This window comes from Mustelus asterias, chromosome 11, assembly GCF_964213995.1.
Source record: "Mustelus asterias chromosome 11, sMusAst1.hap1.1, whole genome shotgun sequence".
Lineage (NCBI taxonomy): Eukaryota > Metazoa > Chordata > Chondrichthyes > Carcharhiniformes > Triakidae > Mustelus > Mustelus asterias.
Genome location: NC_135811.1, coordinates 32022808 through 32040645, shown reverse-complemented (window position 1 = coordinate 32040645; position 17838 = coordinate 32022808). Strand labels below are relative to the sequence as shown.

Sequence of the window (17838 nt, the reverse complement as noted above, 5' to 3'; positions counted from 1 at the left end):
GGTGAATCAATCTCACAATTCACAGTTAACTTAAAGAAATTAGCTAAATGCTGTGAATTCAAAAATGTCTTTAATGACACCATTAGAGACAGACTAGTGTGTGTGTTAAGAAGCAAAGCTAAACAGAAAAGACTGTTAACAAAAAGCAACCTAAACCTAAAGAAGACTTTAGAAGTTGGGATCTCTGTGGAATTAGCAGCTAAACAAGCCTAACAATTAAGCTTGAGTACTAAAGTCCATAAGGTATCGGCTGAGAGCTGAAAACAGAAACTGGTTCAAAATTGCCACCAATGTGCAAAAGATGGGCCCATAGCAAAGATGCAAAATGCAGGAATTGTGGCTAAAAAGGGGTGGATCGAAAGTGTGTGTTGGAGAAAGAAACAACAAATTCCAAACAAAAATTACAAAAAGCAAGAACCAAGTGTATCAAATGGAAAACTGAATAGAGAGAAAAGGAACCACAGGATACTTAAAGGTCTCCAAAAATGACCAGAGTCACAGTCATTGAACATATTGGCTATTGCTGCTGCAACAAACCAACGCTGGGTCACTCCTTTACTAGACAGTAAACCAGTGAAAATGGCGGTGTATGCCAAAGCAGCCGTTTCATTGCTACCAGAAACAATTTACCAAGCGAAACTACGACATATTGCCTTAAAACCCTCAAAGATAATACTAAAAACCTATACTGGGGAAGCAGTTCAGTTAAGGGACCGCATCAATGTAAATGTGCAGCTAAACGGACAGACTGCAGACTTGTTCCTGCACATTGTTAAAGGTAACTATCCAGCCCTAATGGGGAAACCTGGCTGAAGAGAATGAAGCTTTTTTGGGCCGAGGTGAATCTCATTTCAGAGTTCAAAGCAGGTCGACCAAAGATTTCAAAGAAACATGGCATTGTCTTTAATGGAGAGTTGGGAAGCAGGAAAGAGATCTCCGTCAAGCTAGGGATTACGGACGCAAGCCAAGCAAGATGTTTAAAGGCTAGGTCTGCACCATACACCATCAGGCCTAAGGGCGAGGCAGAAATAGAAAGGAAATGATACCCAAGACGCTGGAGGTATTGAGTCCGTCCTCCATGGATGTGTCAAATGGGTCTATTCACCCAAAATGAGACATGCTGCTGAGTACTTTATTTTTCAGATAAAACAGGATATTCACAGGTGTCAGACCAGAGGCAGTATCAGGATAATTTATCCTCGTCACCAGATGTAAAGATTCATTTTCACAGACTTCATTAATGAACACAAAAGGTATTTATTAAGAACTATACAGCAGCAGCAGCTAGCTCTCAAAATATCTCTGCCGAGGAGCCTCTCTCAACACGGGGTAATTCCACACTCCTGATTGGTCATCCAAGCCTGGTGACCCTTACTCTGCTATGTTGCCCTTAAAGGGACAATCACCACAGTCACACAACTCGGAGAACAACGCTTAAATGGTTAAATTTAGCTGTGCATCTGCTGCTTACCTGAAGTCAACGTACCATTTATGCATAAAAAGCAAAGAACATCATAAGCCTCAGTGTAATTTTTGACAGTAAACTCCGTCCTAGGAGATTTGAAACCAGTCTGCAAGGGAATAATTTACTTTTTTCAGAAAGCTGAAACCACAGATCCTTTGGATGCGACAGACAGATTTCTCTTTCCTTGTCAGCAGCTTTTCAGTACGTGTGTGTGTTTTTTTTCAAGTAATACAAGTCACACATGTTTATAGAACTTGGATCTCTTTGCCAGGATTCAGAAGTAGAGCCAGAATCGCTTTCATATAAAACTTTTTTTTTAAAGTAGGCCAGCAGCCATCGTGTTAACAGTCTTACACCTCAGCAAATTAATTGGTGAAGGCTTGTAATGTTTTACTGACTATTACTGCCAGAATCTAATCATGGTTAGAAATTACAATTTCACCTGTCAAACTGCAGACTTTAACATTTTGATAACTGTTGTCTCAGACATCAAAGGAATTTTATCTTCACCGATTTCTTACGAGATCTATTTTCAAACTTTGTGAAGAGAACCTCCATTTTGAACTGCCGCTTTTTCAAAAAGAAAGATAAATGAAATAAAGAGAAAAATTCCTTATTGGGATATCGATTGTGATTAGCATTGTTCCCTTGGCATGTGGAAAAGCATGCTTGTTTCTTCATGTGTTGCAAACATTATTTATTTTAATAGTGCCTTTCAGAAAACTCCGTAGTGAGCTATTGGTTTAGCGGTTAGCATTCCATCTCTGAATCAGTCGATGCAGGGTCCAAGTCCTGTTCCAGACATTGGAAACAGAAACCCTGTCTCCAAATTCTGGGTTGACATCCAGTGGGGAACTTGTGCCTGGGTGGGTGTGGGTGGAACCCCCACCCACCTCTACCATCAATTGGTCATGGGTACCCTAAAATCCATCAGCTACATAGGGCTAGCCATCCAATTGACTAATGTAATTGGAAAAGAAATGAATGCTTGCATTCATATGGCACCTCCCACAATCTCAGGACATCCCTAATCACTTTACAGCCAGTGAAGTTCTTTTTAATTGTATTGTCTGCAGGAGAGGCGGCAGTCAATTTGCACACCGCAAATTCCCACAGATGGCAATGTGATAATGACCAGATCATCTGTTTTAGTGATGTTGGTTAAGGGATAAATATTGGTCAGGACACCAGAGAGAACTCCCTTGCTCTGGCAACAGAAAGTACAAGTGCGAAAGCTGGTGGCACAGTGACACAATAGTTAGCACTATTGCCTCACAGCTCCAGGGACCTGGGTTCGATGCCCGGCTTGGGTCACTGTCTGTGTGGAGTTTGCACATTCTCCCCGTGTCTGTGTGGGTTTCCTCCGGGTGCTCCAGTTCCCTCCCACAATCTGGCTGGTTTGGTGCATTGCCCATGCTAGGTTGCCCCTTAGTGTCCCAGGATGCGTAGGTTAGAGGGATTAGCAGGATAAATATCATAGAAATTATAGAAACCCGACAGTGCAGAAAGAGGCCATCTGGCCCATTGAGTCTGCACCGACCACAATCCCACCCAGGCCCTACCCCCATATCCCTACACATTTACCCGCTAATCCCTCTAACCTATGCATCTGGGGCAATTTTAGCACGGCCAATCAACCTAACCCGCACATCTTTGGACTGTGGGAGGAAACTGGAGCACCCGGAGGAAACCCATGCAGACACGAGGAGAATGTGCAAACTCCACACAGACAGTGACCCAAGCCAGGAATCGAACCCAGGTCCCTGGAGCTGTGAAGTGGCAGTGCTAACCACTGTGCTACCGTGCCCGTGTGGGGTTACGGAGATGAGGCCTAGGTGGGATTGTTGTTGGTGTGGACTTGATGGGCTGAATGGCCTCCTTCTGCACTGTAGAGTTTCTATGATTTCTATGAAAGCTGATAGGGAGAAGATATCCTCAAGGCAGGGTGTGCCCCCGCTCACCCTGTAAAATAAATCAGAAAATGTACTTTACAGAACTCCAAGGTGAGATTTTCTTTAGATTTTCTGCCTGGTTTCTGGGGGTCCTGGAGCAGCTTATGGAAAAAAATGTGGCAGAGAGGTTTTGTGGAATTTGTCTGCCAGTCCGCGAGTCTGCCTGCACTAACTTCAACACTTGGACCGGAATTTTCTGGCCGAGATTCTCTGCTCCCGCTGCAATGGACGGAGATTTGACTGAGCGCTGAATTCTCCAGCCCTCGTTTGCCAGCAGCGGCAGGACGTGAATGGCTGGAAAATTCCGGCCTTGAACACAATGTTCTGCAGCATTCACTCAGCACCAGGATGTAAATAATGTTGTAATGACTGTGTAATGTGGAATGTTTCAACTCCCTCCCAATCACGTGGGACCAGATATGGGGCATATACAACTTCCATTAATTGTGTGTTTATTTGTAAAGATTATCCAGCTAAACGTTCAAAATGAGAGAACTTGGTCGGAATTTTACCACAGAGTGGAATTCTCTGGCCTTGGGCAGGATTTTATGAGCCTCACCCAAGCGAGGTCATAAAATCCCACCCCTTATGTTTATACAACACACTATCAACTCCTTTATGACAACGGATTAGTTTTTAAGAATATGTTTTGAGAATGCTGGTGTTAATAAGTAAGGCCAGATTTTATTGCCTATCCACTGTTGCCCTTGAGAAAGTGGTGGTGAGCTTTCTCCTTGAGTGACTGCAATCTATGTGGTGAAGACCCTCTCATGGTGCTGCAAGGCAGGGAATTCCAGGAATTTGACCCAATGGCCCTGAAGGAATAGTGACATTATATCCAAGTCAACATAGTGAGTGACTTGGAGGGAAAACATGGAGCTGATGGTCTTCCATGAACCTGTGGCCCTGCCTTCTAGGTGTTGGCAGATGCAGGGTTAGGAGATGCTATCAAAGAAGACTGTGAAGTATTTTTACTGTCATTGTGTAGGCAATCGCCTGTCAGGAAATGGGTTGGGAAATAATTAGGGAAACTGGTCTGAAAGTTTCTCAAAAATTAAAAATGCCATCCTTGCTTGAAAGAGTAATTCATCTTAAACTGCTACAACTGACAACAGTCTACCAAATTTTCTGTTTGTTCCTTTGTCCAAGCTACAATATTTTTGAGTAGTTTACAATATTATGCTTTGATAGACTACAGCTACATTCAGGTCATGGTTTACTTTCATTCTACTAGTTAAGTTAGTAAATAGTCAATAAGGCCAGTAATTTCAAGGCATTCTGGAGAGTCAAAAGAAAGTTGTGATGAGACTGACGATAGAGATAAGAGAGATCCAAACAATGTCTGTGGGCACTATTTTACCATTTTGATTCTAAGTGCTGGGCGGACTTGAAACTGGGAGTGTTTCATATCCACCTTTTAGACCCGTTCTCAGGTACCCCCATACGCACTCTGCCTGAAAAAATTCCAAATGGTGCTGCAGAAGCCTGCGGGTGGGGCTTAACGTGCCCGAAATCCTGTAGCTCCGTTTGGCGCCTCCAACTGTGCTCCCCTGCCACATCGCTCCCAGGCCGGACAATGCCTCCGCCTGGCCCCCACAGACATTGCCCCACCCCCCCAACATTACTGACCCCCTTATCCACCCACCCCCTCCGCCACCCAGTCCAATCGTGGGCCCCTTCCCCCCTTTCTCCCTCACTGATCTCAGGCAGAGTGGCAGTGGATCCCATCTCCCCCCCCCCCGACCGGTCTGAAGCAAGGAGCTGTCGGATGCTTGGCACTTACCTCCTCACTAACTGGAGCGCCCGAATCCGACTTCTGTGGAGCATGTCTGTTTCGCGCTGATTCTGGATGGGCGAGCACGGTGGTAAAGGGGGAAGTGCCGGTAAAGTTGGACATGTAGCCCATTAAGTCAATTTAAATGCATGCAAATGTATTTAAATGGCCATTGTGCCCGTTTCAGGTGCGGTCCCGATCGCAGCCATTTTCGGGCCTTGGTAAAGGGGGAACCGGTGCGGAGGCGGGCGCGGATTGTGCTACTTGCCTCATGCCCGACTTTACCGACTTTTCACACCCGAAAACGGGCGCAACGTGATGGCTGTGTCTGGACATGTGCCATCATGTTTGGGCTGGAGTATGAGAGGGAAAACCTGATTGGATAAGTTCTGCTGCAAGTGAAGTGTAACCAGGGGCTCAGGGAAACTCTTGAGTGTGGAAATTTCGACAGTGAGGACATGGAGGGTGAACAAGAATAAGCTGAGGGGAGGGCGGGGAATGTGAAACAGGAGTCACAACTCCTACCTGAGAAACATAATATAATTCTCAATTACATCTTGTAAACTGCTGCTGAATTCCGACATTAAGTCTTATTTATTAGGTTTTATCAGTAGCATTAAGTTTATCAACTTTTATCAAATGTTTTATCAAATTATTTTGGACAATTGGGTTTGATTCTGGCCTTGGGTGACTGTGGAGTTTGTATGTTCTCCTCGTGTCTATATGAGTTTCCTCCGGGTGCTGCAGTTTCCTCCCACAGTCCAAAGATGTACAGGTTAGATGGATTGGCCATGCTAAATTGACCCTTGGGGCCTGATTTTACCATTTTCATTCTAAGTGCTGAATCTGGGTGCAATTCAGATCCGACTTAGAAATTTGCTTTCAGGCGCTCCCATACGCACTCAGACTGAAAAAAAAATCTCGGGTCCCATTCGCGCTGTGGGCGGGATTTATTGTGCCCGAAACGATCGGAGCTCTGAACTGTTTGTGCGCAGTTAGAAAAAAAATTTGAAAAAGCGCGCCCGTGTCAGATCGCTCCCGGGGCGCAAAAAGCAGAGAAAGCGGCCCGGGAGCGAAAAGCGGGTGTGATGGCTCCCACAGACATCATTGTCCCCCTTCTCCATCCACACCCCACCCTGCTTCCCAGACCAATCACAACCCCCTGCCCCCTTCCCCACAACCGCTCGCCCGCAGAGTGGCAGCGGACCCCCCTGGTCCCTCCACCCCCCCCCCTCCCACCAGAGATCCATCTGGCCTCCCCCCTCCCCCAGAGAATGATCTGGCCTCGCTTCTCATCGCACCCCCCCCACACCCAGAGAATGATCTGGCTTCATTCCCTGCCCCCCCAGAGAATGATCTGGCCTCACTCCCCCCCACCCCCCGCCCCCCCCAGGGAATGATCTGGCCTCACTCCTCCCCCCCCAGAGAATGATCTGGCCTCACTCCCCCCCTCCCTCCAGAGAATGATCTGGCCTCACTCCCCCCCTCCCTCCAGAGAATAATCCGGCCTCACTCCTCCTTCCCCCCACATAGAATGATCTGGCCTCACTCCTCCCCCCCCAGGGAATGATCTGGCCTCATTCCTCCCCCCCCCCAAGAGAATGATCTGGCCGCACTCCCCCTCCCCCCCCTCCCAGAGAATGATCTGGCCTCCTCCTCCCCCAACAACCAGACAACGATTTGCCCTCCTCCCCTCCAACTAGACAACGCTCGGCCCTCCCTCCTGCCTCCCCCCTCCCCCGAGAATGATCTGGCCTCACTCCCTGCCACACCCCCAAGAGAATGATCTGGCCTCATTCCCCCCCCCCCCAACCCCCAGAGTTACATCTGACCTGCCTCCTCCTCTCTCCCCACCCCCGCAACCAGTCAAGGATCAGCCCTCCCCCCCCCCCCAACCAGACAACCAGACAATGATCGGCCCTCCCCCACCCCACCAACCAGAGAATGCATTTAAATCGCCGTTGTGCCCGTTTCAGGCGCAAATCGGACTGCGGCCATTCTTGGGTCTCGGTAAAGTGGCCATCTGTGTGGACGTAGGCGCGGATCACGTTAATGGCCTCACACCCGACTTTACCACGTTTTCGCGCCCAAAAACGGACGCGACGCAATGGTAAAATCGGGCCCTTACTGTCCCAAAATGTGTAGGTCAGGGGGATCGATGGCATACATGCATGGGGTTATGGGAATAGGGTGACAGTCCTCAATAAAATGCTCTGTCAGAGAGTCGGTGCGGACTTGACGGGTTAAATTGCCTCCTTCTGCTCTGTAGGTATTCTATGGCTTTTATTGGAGAGAGTCTAAAAGGGTTATACTTGGCAACCAAATTTGGCACAGTAAGATCCCAATAGCAACAAAATGAATGAACGATCAACCAATCCCATCTGTGGGGAGATGATGGTTGAAGAAAAACCATTCACTGGAACCCGGAACACAGAATCTCATCTCCACATAAAGCAGGTGAATGGAGCCCTAGTTTAACATTTCATGCAAAAAACAGTACTGCTGACAATGCAGCACTCCCTGCATGCTGCACTGAAGAGCCAGCCTAGATTATGCACTCCCTGGAGTAGATCTTATTCCCATGACTCCTGATTCAGAAATGAGAGCAATATCACTGAGCCTCGTTGTAAAAGAATGAAAACAGAATAAAATACTTTTGGCTAACTTTTTAAGTTATGCAGGGATGAGCTTAAAAGAAAGTTTGCTGCATCTTATTTACCTTTGCAGAATTTTATTACCTTAGTAACTGAAAAATACTTCAGCCAGACAGAAGCAATAAATGGCAGTGAGAGGCTGTGTTAAAGTGCTTTGATATATTACAGGTTTGAATGATTTCCTTCTGTTCTTTAACAGAATGTCCTCCTCTGGGCTTGGAGACATTGCGAATTGATGACTTTCAGCTCCATGCATCTACTGTCCAGCGTTATGGTTTGGGGGCTCACAGAGGCAGACTGAATATTCAGGTATGTATTTAAAAGAATATTTAAGTTTTGTGTGCGGCTGATTTCTCCAACCTTCAAGTATCGAATAAGTATTTCATGAAAGATGCAACATTGAAGGAAACCTTTGTGGAAAGATATAAATCAACAACAGTCCTCTATAATTTTATTTTCCTAATTGTGTTCAAAATAATTGCATTTAATGGACTGTATTGGTAACTCTTTGATCTCTTCATTTTTAATAGGGCAAACACAGTAGCGTGCTGTAGGGAAAAGGGATTCCCTTACAGTGGGCATGTACCAAAGGAGTGAGAGCAGTTAATTGGCTGTTACTGTGTTAGAAAACACACAATGGATACTCAATAGCAACAGGGGAAATATAAACATAGAGAGAATGGCCTGTGAACAGCCCTGAGCAATACAAAGCAACTGTTTGTGGCCCTGTGAAGCCGATGCTTCATGGGAATTTCCCTTTCCTATATTATTCAAACACAGTCTCTCTTTTCAAATGGGAGGATACAGCATCCCTGTGGAGGACTGTAATCACTGTTATTTTAAAATAACACAGTGAGTAAAACAGTTCACGGTATTCTTCTAACCCAGTGCTGTGGGAGGGACCCTTGCCCATCAGAGGTACACATTAGAAATTCAAACATGTGCTGTTGGTGAGTTACCGTGTGTTGTTTTCAAAGCTTAGAACGTGATCATAGAATCCCTACAGTGCAAAAGGAAGCCATTCGGTCCATCGAGCCTGCGCCAACTGCAATCCCATCCAGGCCCTATTCCCGTAACCCTACATATTTATCCTGCTAATCCACCTCACACTAGGGGCAATTTTAGCATGGCCAATCAACCTAACCTGCACATCTTTGGACTGTGGGAGGAAACCAGAGAACCTGGAGGAAACCCACGCAGACACGGGGAGCATGTGCAAACTCCACATGTGGAAATGCCGGTGTTGGACTGGGGTAAACACAGTAAGGAGTCTAACAACACCAGGTTAAAGTCCAACAGGTTTATTTGGTAGCAAACGCCACACAGACAGTGACCCGAGGCCGGAATTGAACCTGGGTCCCTGGCACTGTGAGGCAGCAATGCTAGCCACTGTGCCACCGTAATGCCCAGCAAGTGCTTACCTTGGCAACATTCCTCCCTGATGGGTGAGACTCCCCTGCCCCACCACGATCCCTAAGAAATGCTCCACGGCTGTGTGCTTTAACACCCTGATGTTGAAGTTAGACCGCGGAATGCCTGCGAATCAAAAGATCAATCTGTAATGTCTCTGTACAATATGAGCAGAAGAAAAACCTATCAAACCAAAAATAAAGGACAGATATGATTCAGGGTTTTACACTTGAGGAGGGATTTTCCAGCCGCGCTCACCCCAAGACCAGAAAATCCCACCCGAGGTCAATGGACGTTTGCATGGTCCATGTCCTGCCCTCTACGATTCCCATGGCTGGTGGGATGGGAAAATTCCACCCACAAAGGATCGGAAGCAATGCTGAATTTGCAGAAAGCACCATTGGAGTATTCCATGGTGTTCTGGACAATCTGTTATCGAAAGGACGTTAAGAGTCATTGCAGTGAGGATAGTTGAACTGACCCCAGCAGAAAAAGATTATGGTTACGAAAGAAAGATTTTAAATATTGTAGCTAATCTATTAATAATTTTCTTCAAGGTTTTGACAGGGTAAATAGTAAAAGGCAGTTTTTCCTGATTGGCAAGTCAAAATGGGCGTATGTTCCAGATTAACACCAGCAGACTGAAGAGGACATTCTAAAATGTTTGACCCTGTTGTTCAAACACAGAATGTTCCACCATAAGTGTATTTTACAAGGGAACTTAGGAAGGAGGAGCAGCATTCGGCCCTTTGAGCCTGCTCTGCCATTCAGTAAGATCATGGATGACCTGGTCGTGGTCTCAGATCCACTGACCTGATGAAGGGGCAGCACTCCGAAAGCTTGTGATTTCAAATAAAGCTGTTGGACTACAACCTGGTGTCGTATGACCTCTCATCTTGTCCACCCCAGTCCAACACCAGCATCTCCACATCAATCTTGAAACAGGGATACTGCGGCTGGCCAGTTCTGTGAGGGGAATAGCTCAGGTTGGTTCCAAGAACACGGGACTGAAGGTGGACAAGTCCCCAGGCCCGGATGGAATGCATCCCAGGGTACTGAAAGAAATGTCAGAGGTAATAGCGGATGCGTTAGTGGTTATTTATCAAAATTCGTTGGATTCTGGGGTAGGGCCGGCGGATTGGAAAACGGCTAATGTTACGCCGCTGTTTAAAAAAGGAAATAGACAAAAGGCGGGTAACTACAGGCCAGTTAGCTTAATGTCTGTAGTTGGGAAAATGCTGGAATCCATCATTAAAGAAGAAATAGCAGGCCATCTGGATAAGAATGGTTCGATTAAGCAGACGCAGCATGGATTCATGAGGGGAAAGTCATGCTTGACGAACTTGTTGGATTTTTATGAAGATGTGACTAGTGCGGTTGACGGAGGGGAACCGGTGGATGCGGTGTTTTTGGATTTCCAAAAGGCGTTTGATAAGGTGCCTCACAAAAGGTTGCTGAAGAAGATTGGTTCACTCGGAGTTGGGGGTAGGGTGTTAGCGTGGATTGGGGATTGGCTATCTGACAGGAAGCAGAGAGTCGGAATAAATGGGTGCTTTTCTGGTTGGCAGATGGTAACTAGTGGCGTGCCGTGTACTGGGGCCTCAACTATTTACCATTACAACATGCTGCTGCGCAGAGGGACCTGGGGGTCCTTGTGCATGAGACACAAAAACCCAGTCTGCAGGTGCAACAGGTGATCAAGAAGGCAAATGGGATGATGGCCTATATCGCAAGGGGGATAGAATATAAAAGCAGAGATGTCTTGCTGCATCTGTACAGGGCATTGGTGAGGCCGCAGCTGGAATACTGTGTGCAGTATTGGTCCCTTTATTTGCGGAAGGATATATTGGCCTTGGAGGGAGTGCAGAGAAGGTTCACCAGGTTGATACCAGAGATGAGGGGTGTTGATTATGAGGAGAGACTGAGCAGATTGGGTTTGTACTCGTTGGAATTTAGAAGGCTGAGGGGGGATCTTATAGAGACCTATAAGATAATGAAGGGGCTGGATAGGGTAGAGGTGGAGAGATTCTTTCCACTTAGAAAGGAAACTAGAACTAGAGGGCACAGCCTCAAAATAAAGGGGGGTCAGTTTAGGACAGAGTTGAGGAGGAACTTCTTCTCTCAGAGGGTGGTGAATCTCTGAAATTCTCTGCCCACTGAAGTGGTGGAGGCTACCTCGTTGAATATGTTTAAATCACGGATAGATGGATTCCTGATCGGTAAGAGAATTAGGGGTTATAGGGATCAAGCGGGTAAGTGGAACAGATCCACTTCAGATCAGCCATGATCTTATTGAATGGCGGGGCAGGTTCGAGGGGCTAGATGGCCTACTCCTGCTCCTATTTCTTATGTTCTTATGTTCTTATGTACTAGCCCTGAGGAAAAGGAGGTGATCATGGGGGATAGGCTTATGAATGGCCAGCAGCCGGGTACTTGTTACAGAAGGCAAGTGTGGCCTCTTCTGCTCATCCCTGACAAGTCAAAAACAAATTGAAAGTTTCCTGGCGGGTTTCCTGAGTGACATCAAGCTTTAGGAACCACTGGTTTGGCAGCTCACTGCCTGGTATAGCCATGCATGGCAATTGGAGTCTGAAAACCTGCGTAGACCCCCAATTGCCATCAGTAAGTAGGACCATGATTTGGATAATTAGGCAGCACCTGGTTCAGGGGAACAGACTGTTTGCCTGCTTACAAGCCCACTTGGAAACATGGCCATGGGCGTTAATGGGTTAACAAGGTTCTCCCGTCTGGTCACTCACTGTTCAAGGCAGAAACAAGTGACCAGCTGTTAGAAATTGTCCCCTTTCCCCTTGAGCTGTTGTTGGGATTGCACATCATGCTGACCAGTAGCTGCCTGATCCTTTGCCCATACAGCCATTCTTTATTATTCTAGACACTGAGCTATGGCAGGCTCTACAGCAACATAGCCCCTTCTGAGCCTGCCCTCCCCAAGCACGTAAGGTGAAGAAGAAGAACTGAAACCCTGGCTGTTTCTCCAATCCTGATTACTGGTCTTAGGAGACCAAATCTAACTGTTCTCCTGATTAGGGTTTGAAACTAAGACTTTTTTAAACTTGCACTGTTTAGTCACTCAATGACTTAATCAACAGAAGCAGGATGTATGCGAAGAATGTCACTTCAGCGCGATTTCAACCAACTGTTTGATATTTTTGTTAATAATATAAATAAGTCAAATAAAATCTACATAATTCAATATTTTATTTCTTAAACTTGATAATCACACTGTAAATCATAGAATCCCTACAGTACAGAAGGAGGCCATTTGGCCCATCAAGTCTGTACCAACCCAGGTTGGTACTGACAAGCCTGTATGTACTGTATGTACTGACCCAACCCCGTACATTTACCCTGCTAATCCCCCTGACACTAAGGGGCAATCTAGCAGGGGCAATCAACCTCACCCGCACATCTTTGGAGTGTGGGAGGAAACCAGAGCACCCCGAGGAAACCCACGCAGACACAGGGCGAAAGTGCAAATTCCACACAGACAGTGTCCCGAGGTCAGAATTGAACCTGGGACCCTGGCACTGTGAGACAGGAGTGCTAACCACTGTGCCACCGTGCCACCCATGCATTTACATGTTATATGGTCATATATGCTCACGTTAATATATAGAATATTAATTGTTTTTTACACAGCAGCTACTCATTTTTGCTCTGTCAATCAGAAGGACAGAATTAATTTGTAATGATTAATGTCGTACTTATTTGAGAATCTTGGCTGCACTGAATGAACAATGCTCAATAATGTCACCAATTAAGCAGTGGAGTTAATTATGGTTTAAACCTGCACTAGAGCAGGTCATTGTGTTGCACACCACATACCTGAGGCTTGTTCTCTAACTTGAAAACTATGTGCGGAATTTACGTCTGGCTAAAAATAAAACACGTGATCACTTAAAATTAATTTCACTTAAATAGTCAAACAAGTCCTTTTCATGTATAACCACTTCAAAGAATGTTAACTTTGTGTGAACTGCATAAGTCAAACTTTTCAAAAATCTTTAGTATGTTGGATGTTATATCCCTGTAATTTTGAGTTGGCGTAAACATTGTGCTGTTGTAACCACAGATATATTCCATTCTTTTACATGTCAAAGATTTTAACATCAAATTGAGCCCATCCTAATTGAGCAGAACTCAGCTGTTGTACCTTCAAGTCATTTTCAACAGCTTATGATAAATGGTAATCCTGTCAGACAGTTTGCTCTGGGCCGAGACTGCAAAATTCTATTTAGTTACCGGCTTGCCCTATCACTGGGTGGAATCAGATTGTGCACAACAGTGCGAGAAAAATTCGGATCTTTTCTTCATTTTTTTGCACAGTCTTTGCTGAGGTGAATTGGGATGCTGATCCTCCCATTAGGTATGATGTGGAGATGTTGGCATTGGACTGGAGTAAGCACAGTAAGAAGTCTCACAACACCAGGTTAAAGTCCAACAGGTTTATTTGACAGCACAAGCTTTCGGAGCACTGCCCCTTCATCAGGTGAGGTCACAGGACTCTTCTGAGCTGCAAAGGGAAGTTTCATGGCCTCATCAGAGTAACCAAGATGAATTGTCTACTCTCTCAGTTCTTTTCTGTAGTCCCTTTTTCTGTGTTACACTCCTTTTTTCATTCTTCACTCGCTGACAGATGTGTTTTGAGATCAAAGTAGATTTGATCAGTTGGGAATGGGAATGGGCTTTGATATGAGCTCCAAATGTATCTCATTGAGAGCGGAGGCCTGGAACTACAACTCCCAGCATGCCACAGGAGTTTCTGCACATGCACAGACTGGGAGAAGGAGGCACATGCGCAATCTGGGGCTTTGGGCCAAGGACAGGCCCGGTGCACTTGAACAAAAAGAAAAACGGTGTGAAAATCCTGATCATGTGACCAGGATTGGAGTCCTGTAATTATAAGGGCAGGCAGACAGAGATCTCAAAGGGAGAGGGGACAGAGAGACGTCCCGATTAAGAAAAAAGAGGAGCAGAGAAAGAGGCTTCAGGAAGAAAACAGGTTGGAACCTTAAGTCAAGAGGAGAAGTCCTGGTGATTAAAGGAGGCCATGATGTGGAGATGCCGGTGTTGGACTAGGGTAAGCACAGTAAGAAGTCTCACAAAACCAGGTTAAAGTCCAACAGGTTTATTTGGTAGCACAAGCCACTAACTTTCAGAGCGCTGCTCCTTCATCAGTTGAGTGGGAGTTCTGTTCACAAACAGGGCATATAAAGGGCATAAAAACTCAATTTACAAAATAATGGTTGGAATGCGAGTCTTTACAGGTAATCAAGTCTTAAACGTACAGACAATGTGAGTGGAGAGAGGGTTAAGCATAGGTTAAAGAGATGTGTATTGTCTCCAGCCAGGACAGTTAGTGTGATTTTGCAAGCCCAGGCAAGTCGTGGGGGTTACAGATAGTGTGACATGAACCCAAGATCCCGGTTGAGGCCGTCCTCATGTGTGCAGAACTTGGCTATCAGTCTCTGCTCAGCAACTCTGCGTTGTGTATCATGAAGGCCGCCTTAGAGAACGCTTACCCGAAGATCAAAGGCCGAATGCCTGTGATCGCTGAAGTGTTCCCCAATAGGAAGAGAACACTCTTGCCTGGTGATTGTCGAGCGGTGTTCATTCATCTGTTGTCGTAGCATCTGCATGGTCTCCCCAATGTACCATGCCTCGGGACATCCTTTCCTGCAGCGTATCAGGTAGACAACGTTGGCCAAGTTGCAAGTGTATGTATCGTGTACCTGGTGGATGGTGTTCTCACACGATTAAAGGAGGCAGCAGAGGATGATGATTCCATGCTATGGGCCCTTGGGTTAAATGTAATCCTTTGGAACAGTGGTATTCTGCTTAGCACAGCCAAGGAGCTAATCTTGTGCTTATGAATTCATACTGGAGTACAGACTTGGCAATCCATGGGAACAGAGTCTCGGGAGACAAGAATTCAACCTCGTGAGGCGGGGTCTCGTTGAGGCTGTTGGATTGGAGAGAATTCCAAGGTGAAGACTGGAATCCTTAATGAGAGAGACAGAGTTTCAGTGAAATTGTTTGACTCAATGTTACTGATGTCTAGGTAAGCTGTTGAGAAATCCGTGGGCTCTGTCTTGGTTGCATCTGTCATTTTTTATGGAATGTTTAGTGTGGTGTGTTCAACCACAGTTTACCTGTTAATTTACATGTACCTCATATTAACTCTGGATGGTAGAGTATATGAAAGATATTGTGTAAGTTGTTTCATCTTTCTGACCTCGTATGGTTCATTTTTGTTTTTTCAAAACTTGTTAATTGAATCTCAAACTTTGTCTACTTTAAACCAAAAGTTAATCCCGAACTGGATTTACCAAAAACCTTCGGGTCTGGTCTGGGATCATAACGGATTCTACAGAAATCAGCCTCTGGGTCTGAACCAAATGGACTCAGGTCTGTGCATCTTCTCTTAAAGGAAGGATGTTGGAGCATCACAATGACATGTGGCAGCCTCAATATGAGATAAGCTGGTGATGAAACCATGAACATGTGCAACCATCTCCTGGACAGAGAGGCCCTGTGCATCCAGCATGGATGCCTTCACTGTTGACCTTCAGGCCTTGGGCGGTCACAAAGAGACGAAAAGGAAAACTAACTGCTGCTGGCTTTGGGATAACATTTCTCCACGTCTGCAGGATCTAACTGATGTCATCATGCCTGTCCTCCTGTAACCAGTGCAAATTCTTATCAAGTGTCCAGCACAATTGGAATAACAGATAAAATCTGTTTTTATAATGCTGTTCCTTCTCCTGTGACTTTCCCAGACAGCTCTGTCATATATCTGCTTGTGATGGGTGGCAGGATTTGGCATTAGCAATGATGCAGAGTGCTAAAGAGTCCTTCTAAAACACAGAAGCATGAAGATGGAGGCTCAGTTCATATTACAGTCAGCATCACTGGCATCCTTCACTCTGTGGTAACACCTTGATTACTAGTGTATGAACAATAAAGAAAATTTTTGGCACTGGCATCACAATAAAAATGAAAAATGAATGAAAATGGGTGGCACAGTGAGACAGTGGTTAGCACTGCTGCCTCACAGCGCCAGGGACCTGGGTTCAATTCTGGCCTTGGGTCACTGTCTATGTGGAGATTGCACGTTGTCCCTGTGTCTGCGTGGGTTTCCTCCGGGTGCTCCGGTTTCCTCCCACAGTCCAAAGGTGTGCAGGTTAGGTTGATTGCAATGATAAATTGACCCTAGTGTCAGGAGGATTAGCAGGGTAAATATTGGGGTTGCGGGAATAGGGACTGGGTGGGATTGTGGTTGGTGCAGACTCGATGGGCGAAATGGCCTTCTGCACTGTAAGGTTTCTGTGATTCTATGCTGTAAATATATTCATATATAATGTAACCATGAGTCATGTGACATTATGCTAATTGTGGTCCTAGCATGCAGAAAAGAGCCTAAAGTATCATTTTAAATGACCTAATATTCAGGATGGCCATTCAATCGCAGCACTCAAACCAGATGCAGAAGTTCTCCAAGGTAATTAAGAAAATGCTTTGTTTTGGGCCCAGGAACAGCAATAATGTTCCTTCAGATACTGTAAAAATTATTTGGTCCACTACTGATCCAGCTTGCACGTTTCTGAAATCCTTCCTGTTGACCAGGCTTTATCTGCACTGTCCAGTGTTGTGCCAGTCCAAATCCGACCAACTACTCCTGGGCCCCAGTCTGGGACAGGAATCTCGCTGGCTCCATAAATGAGGTCCATTTGTGAATTGGGGTGGAACCTCACACTGTCATTCCGGTCAAACAGCCCTCATATTTCACAAGGGGCAACTGGGATGTTAAAATTACACCTCTAATGTAAACCATTTTTTGCCTGTACAACATGCATAACTGTCTCCACTCACCCGTAACCTAGACCTAAGTTATCTAATTCTATCATAAAAATTCTACATTAGAATTTCACTTAGCTGGAAAATCGTCCAAAAAGATCAATAATTAATTTCCTTGTAACTGGAAGGGATTTAATGATTGCAGAATAATTAAGTGCAGTTAATTATCTCCTTGCTATTATATCAACTGTTGCTGGCAGGAGTTCTTCGATTTTTATATGTCTGGCAGTTAAGTGGCAAGATATTATTTAAGTTATTGTCTGTCATTATTATTTATCTTCTGAAACTGAAAAGAGTTTGAAGCAAATTAGCACCATTGATACTTAAACCATGTTTCCCTGCCCACAGGCTGGCATCTTTGAAGACGACTTCTACGATGGAGGTTGGTGCGCTGGCAGGAATGATTATTCACAGTGGTTTGAAGTTGATGCTAGAAGACTAACGAAATTCACTGGAGTTATAACACAAGGAAGAAATTCTCTTTGGTCGTAAGTAACCCCATCAGCCTTGGTACAAAAACAATGTTTCTAAGCAAAACACTGTTTACTTATGCAAACAACAATCATTCATGTCCATATCATCTTTTTGATTTGATTTATTATTGTTACATGTATTATTATACAGTGAAAAGTATTGTTTCTTGCGCGCTATACAGACAAAGCATACCGAATATTGAGAAGGATAGGAGAGAGTGCAGAATGTAGT

The 17838-nt window shown here is 45.3% G+C and overlaps 1 protein-coding gene across 1 annotated transcript in view; it reads left to right on the top strand.

The window, feature by feature from the left end:
- The window catches only part of cpxm2 (carboxypeptidase X (M14 family), member 2), a 182947-nt gene that overhangs the window by 34850 nt on the left and 130259 nt on the right, over positions 1–17838 (top strand). The window contains exons 3-4 of the mRNA XM_078223391.1: positions 8045–8154; positions 17482–17621. Coding sequence (XP_078079517.1) covers positions 8045–8154; positions 17482–17621 — 250 coding nt within the window. The remainder of the gene's footprint in view (positions 1–8044; positions 8155–17481; positions 17622–17838) is intronic.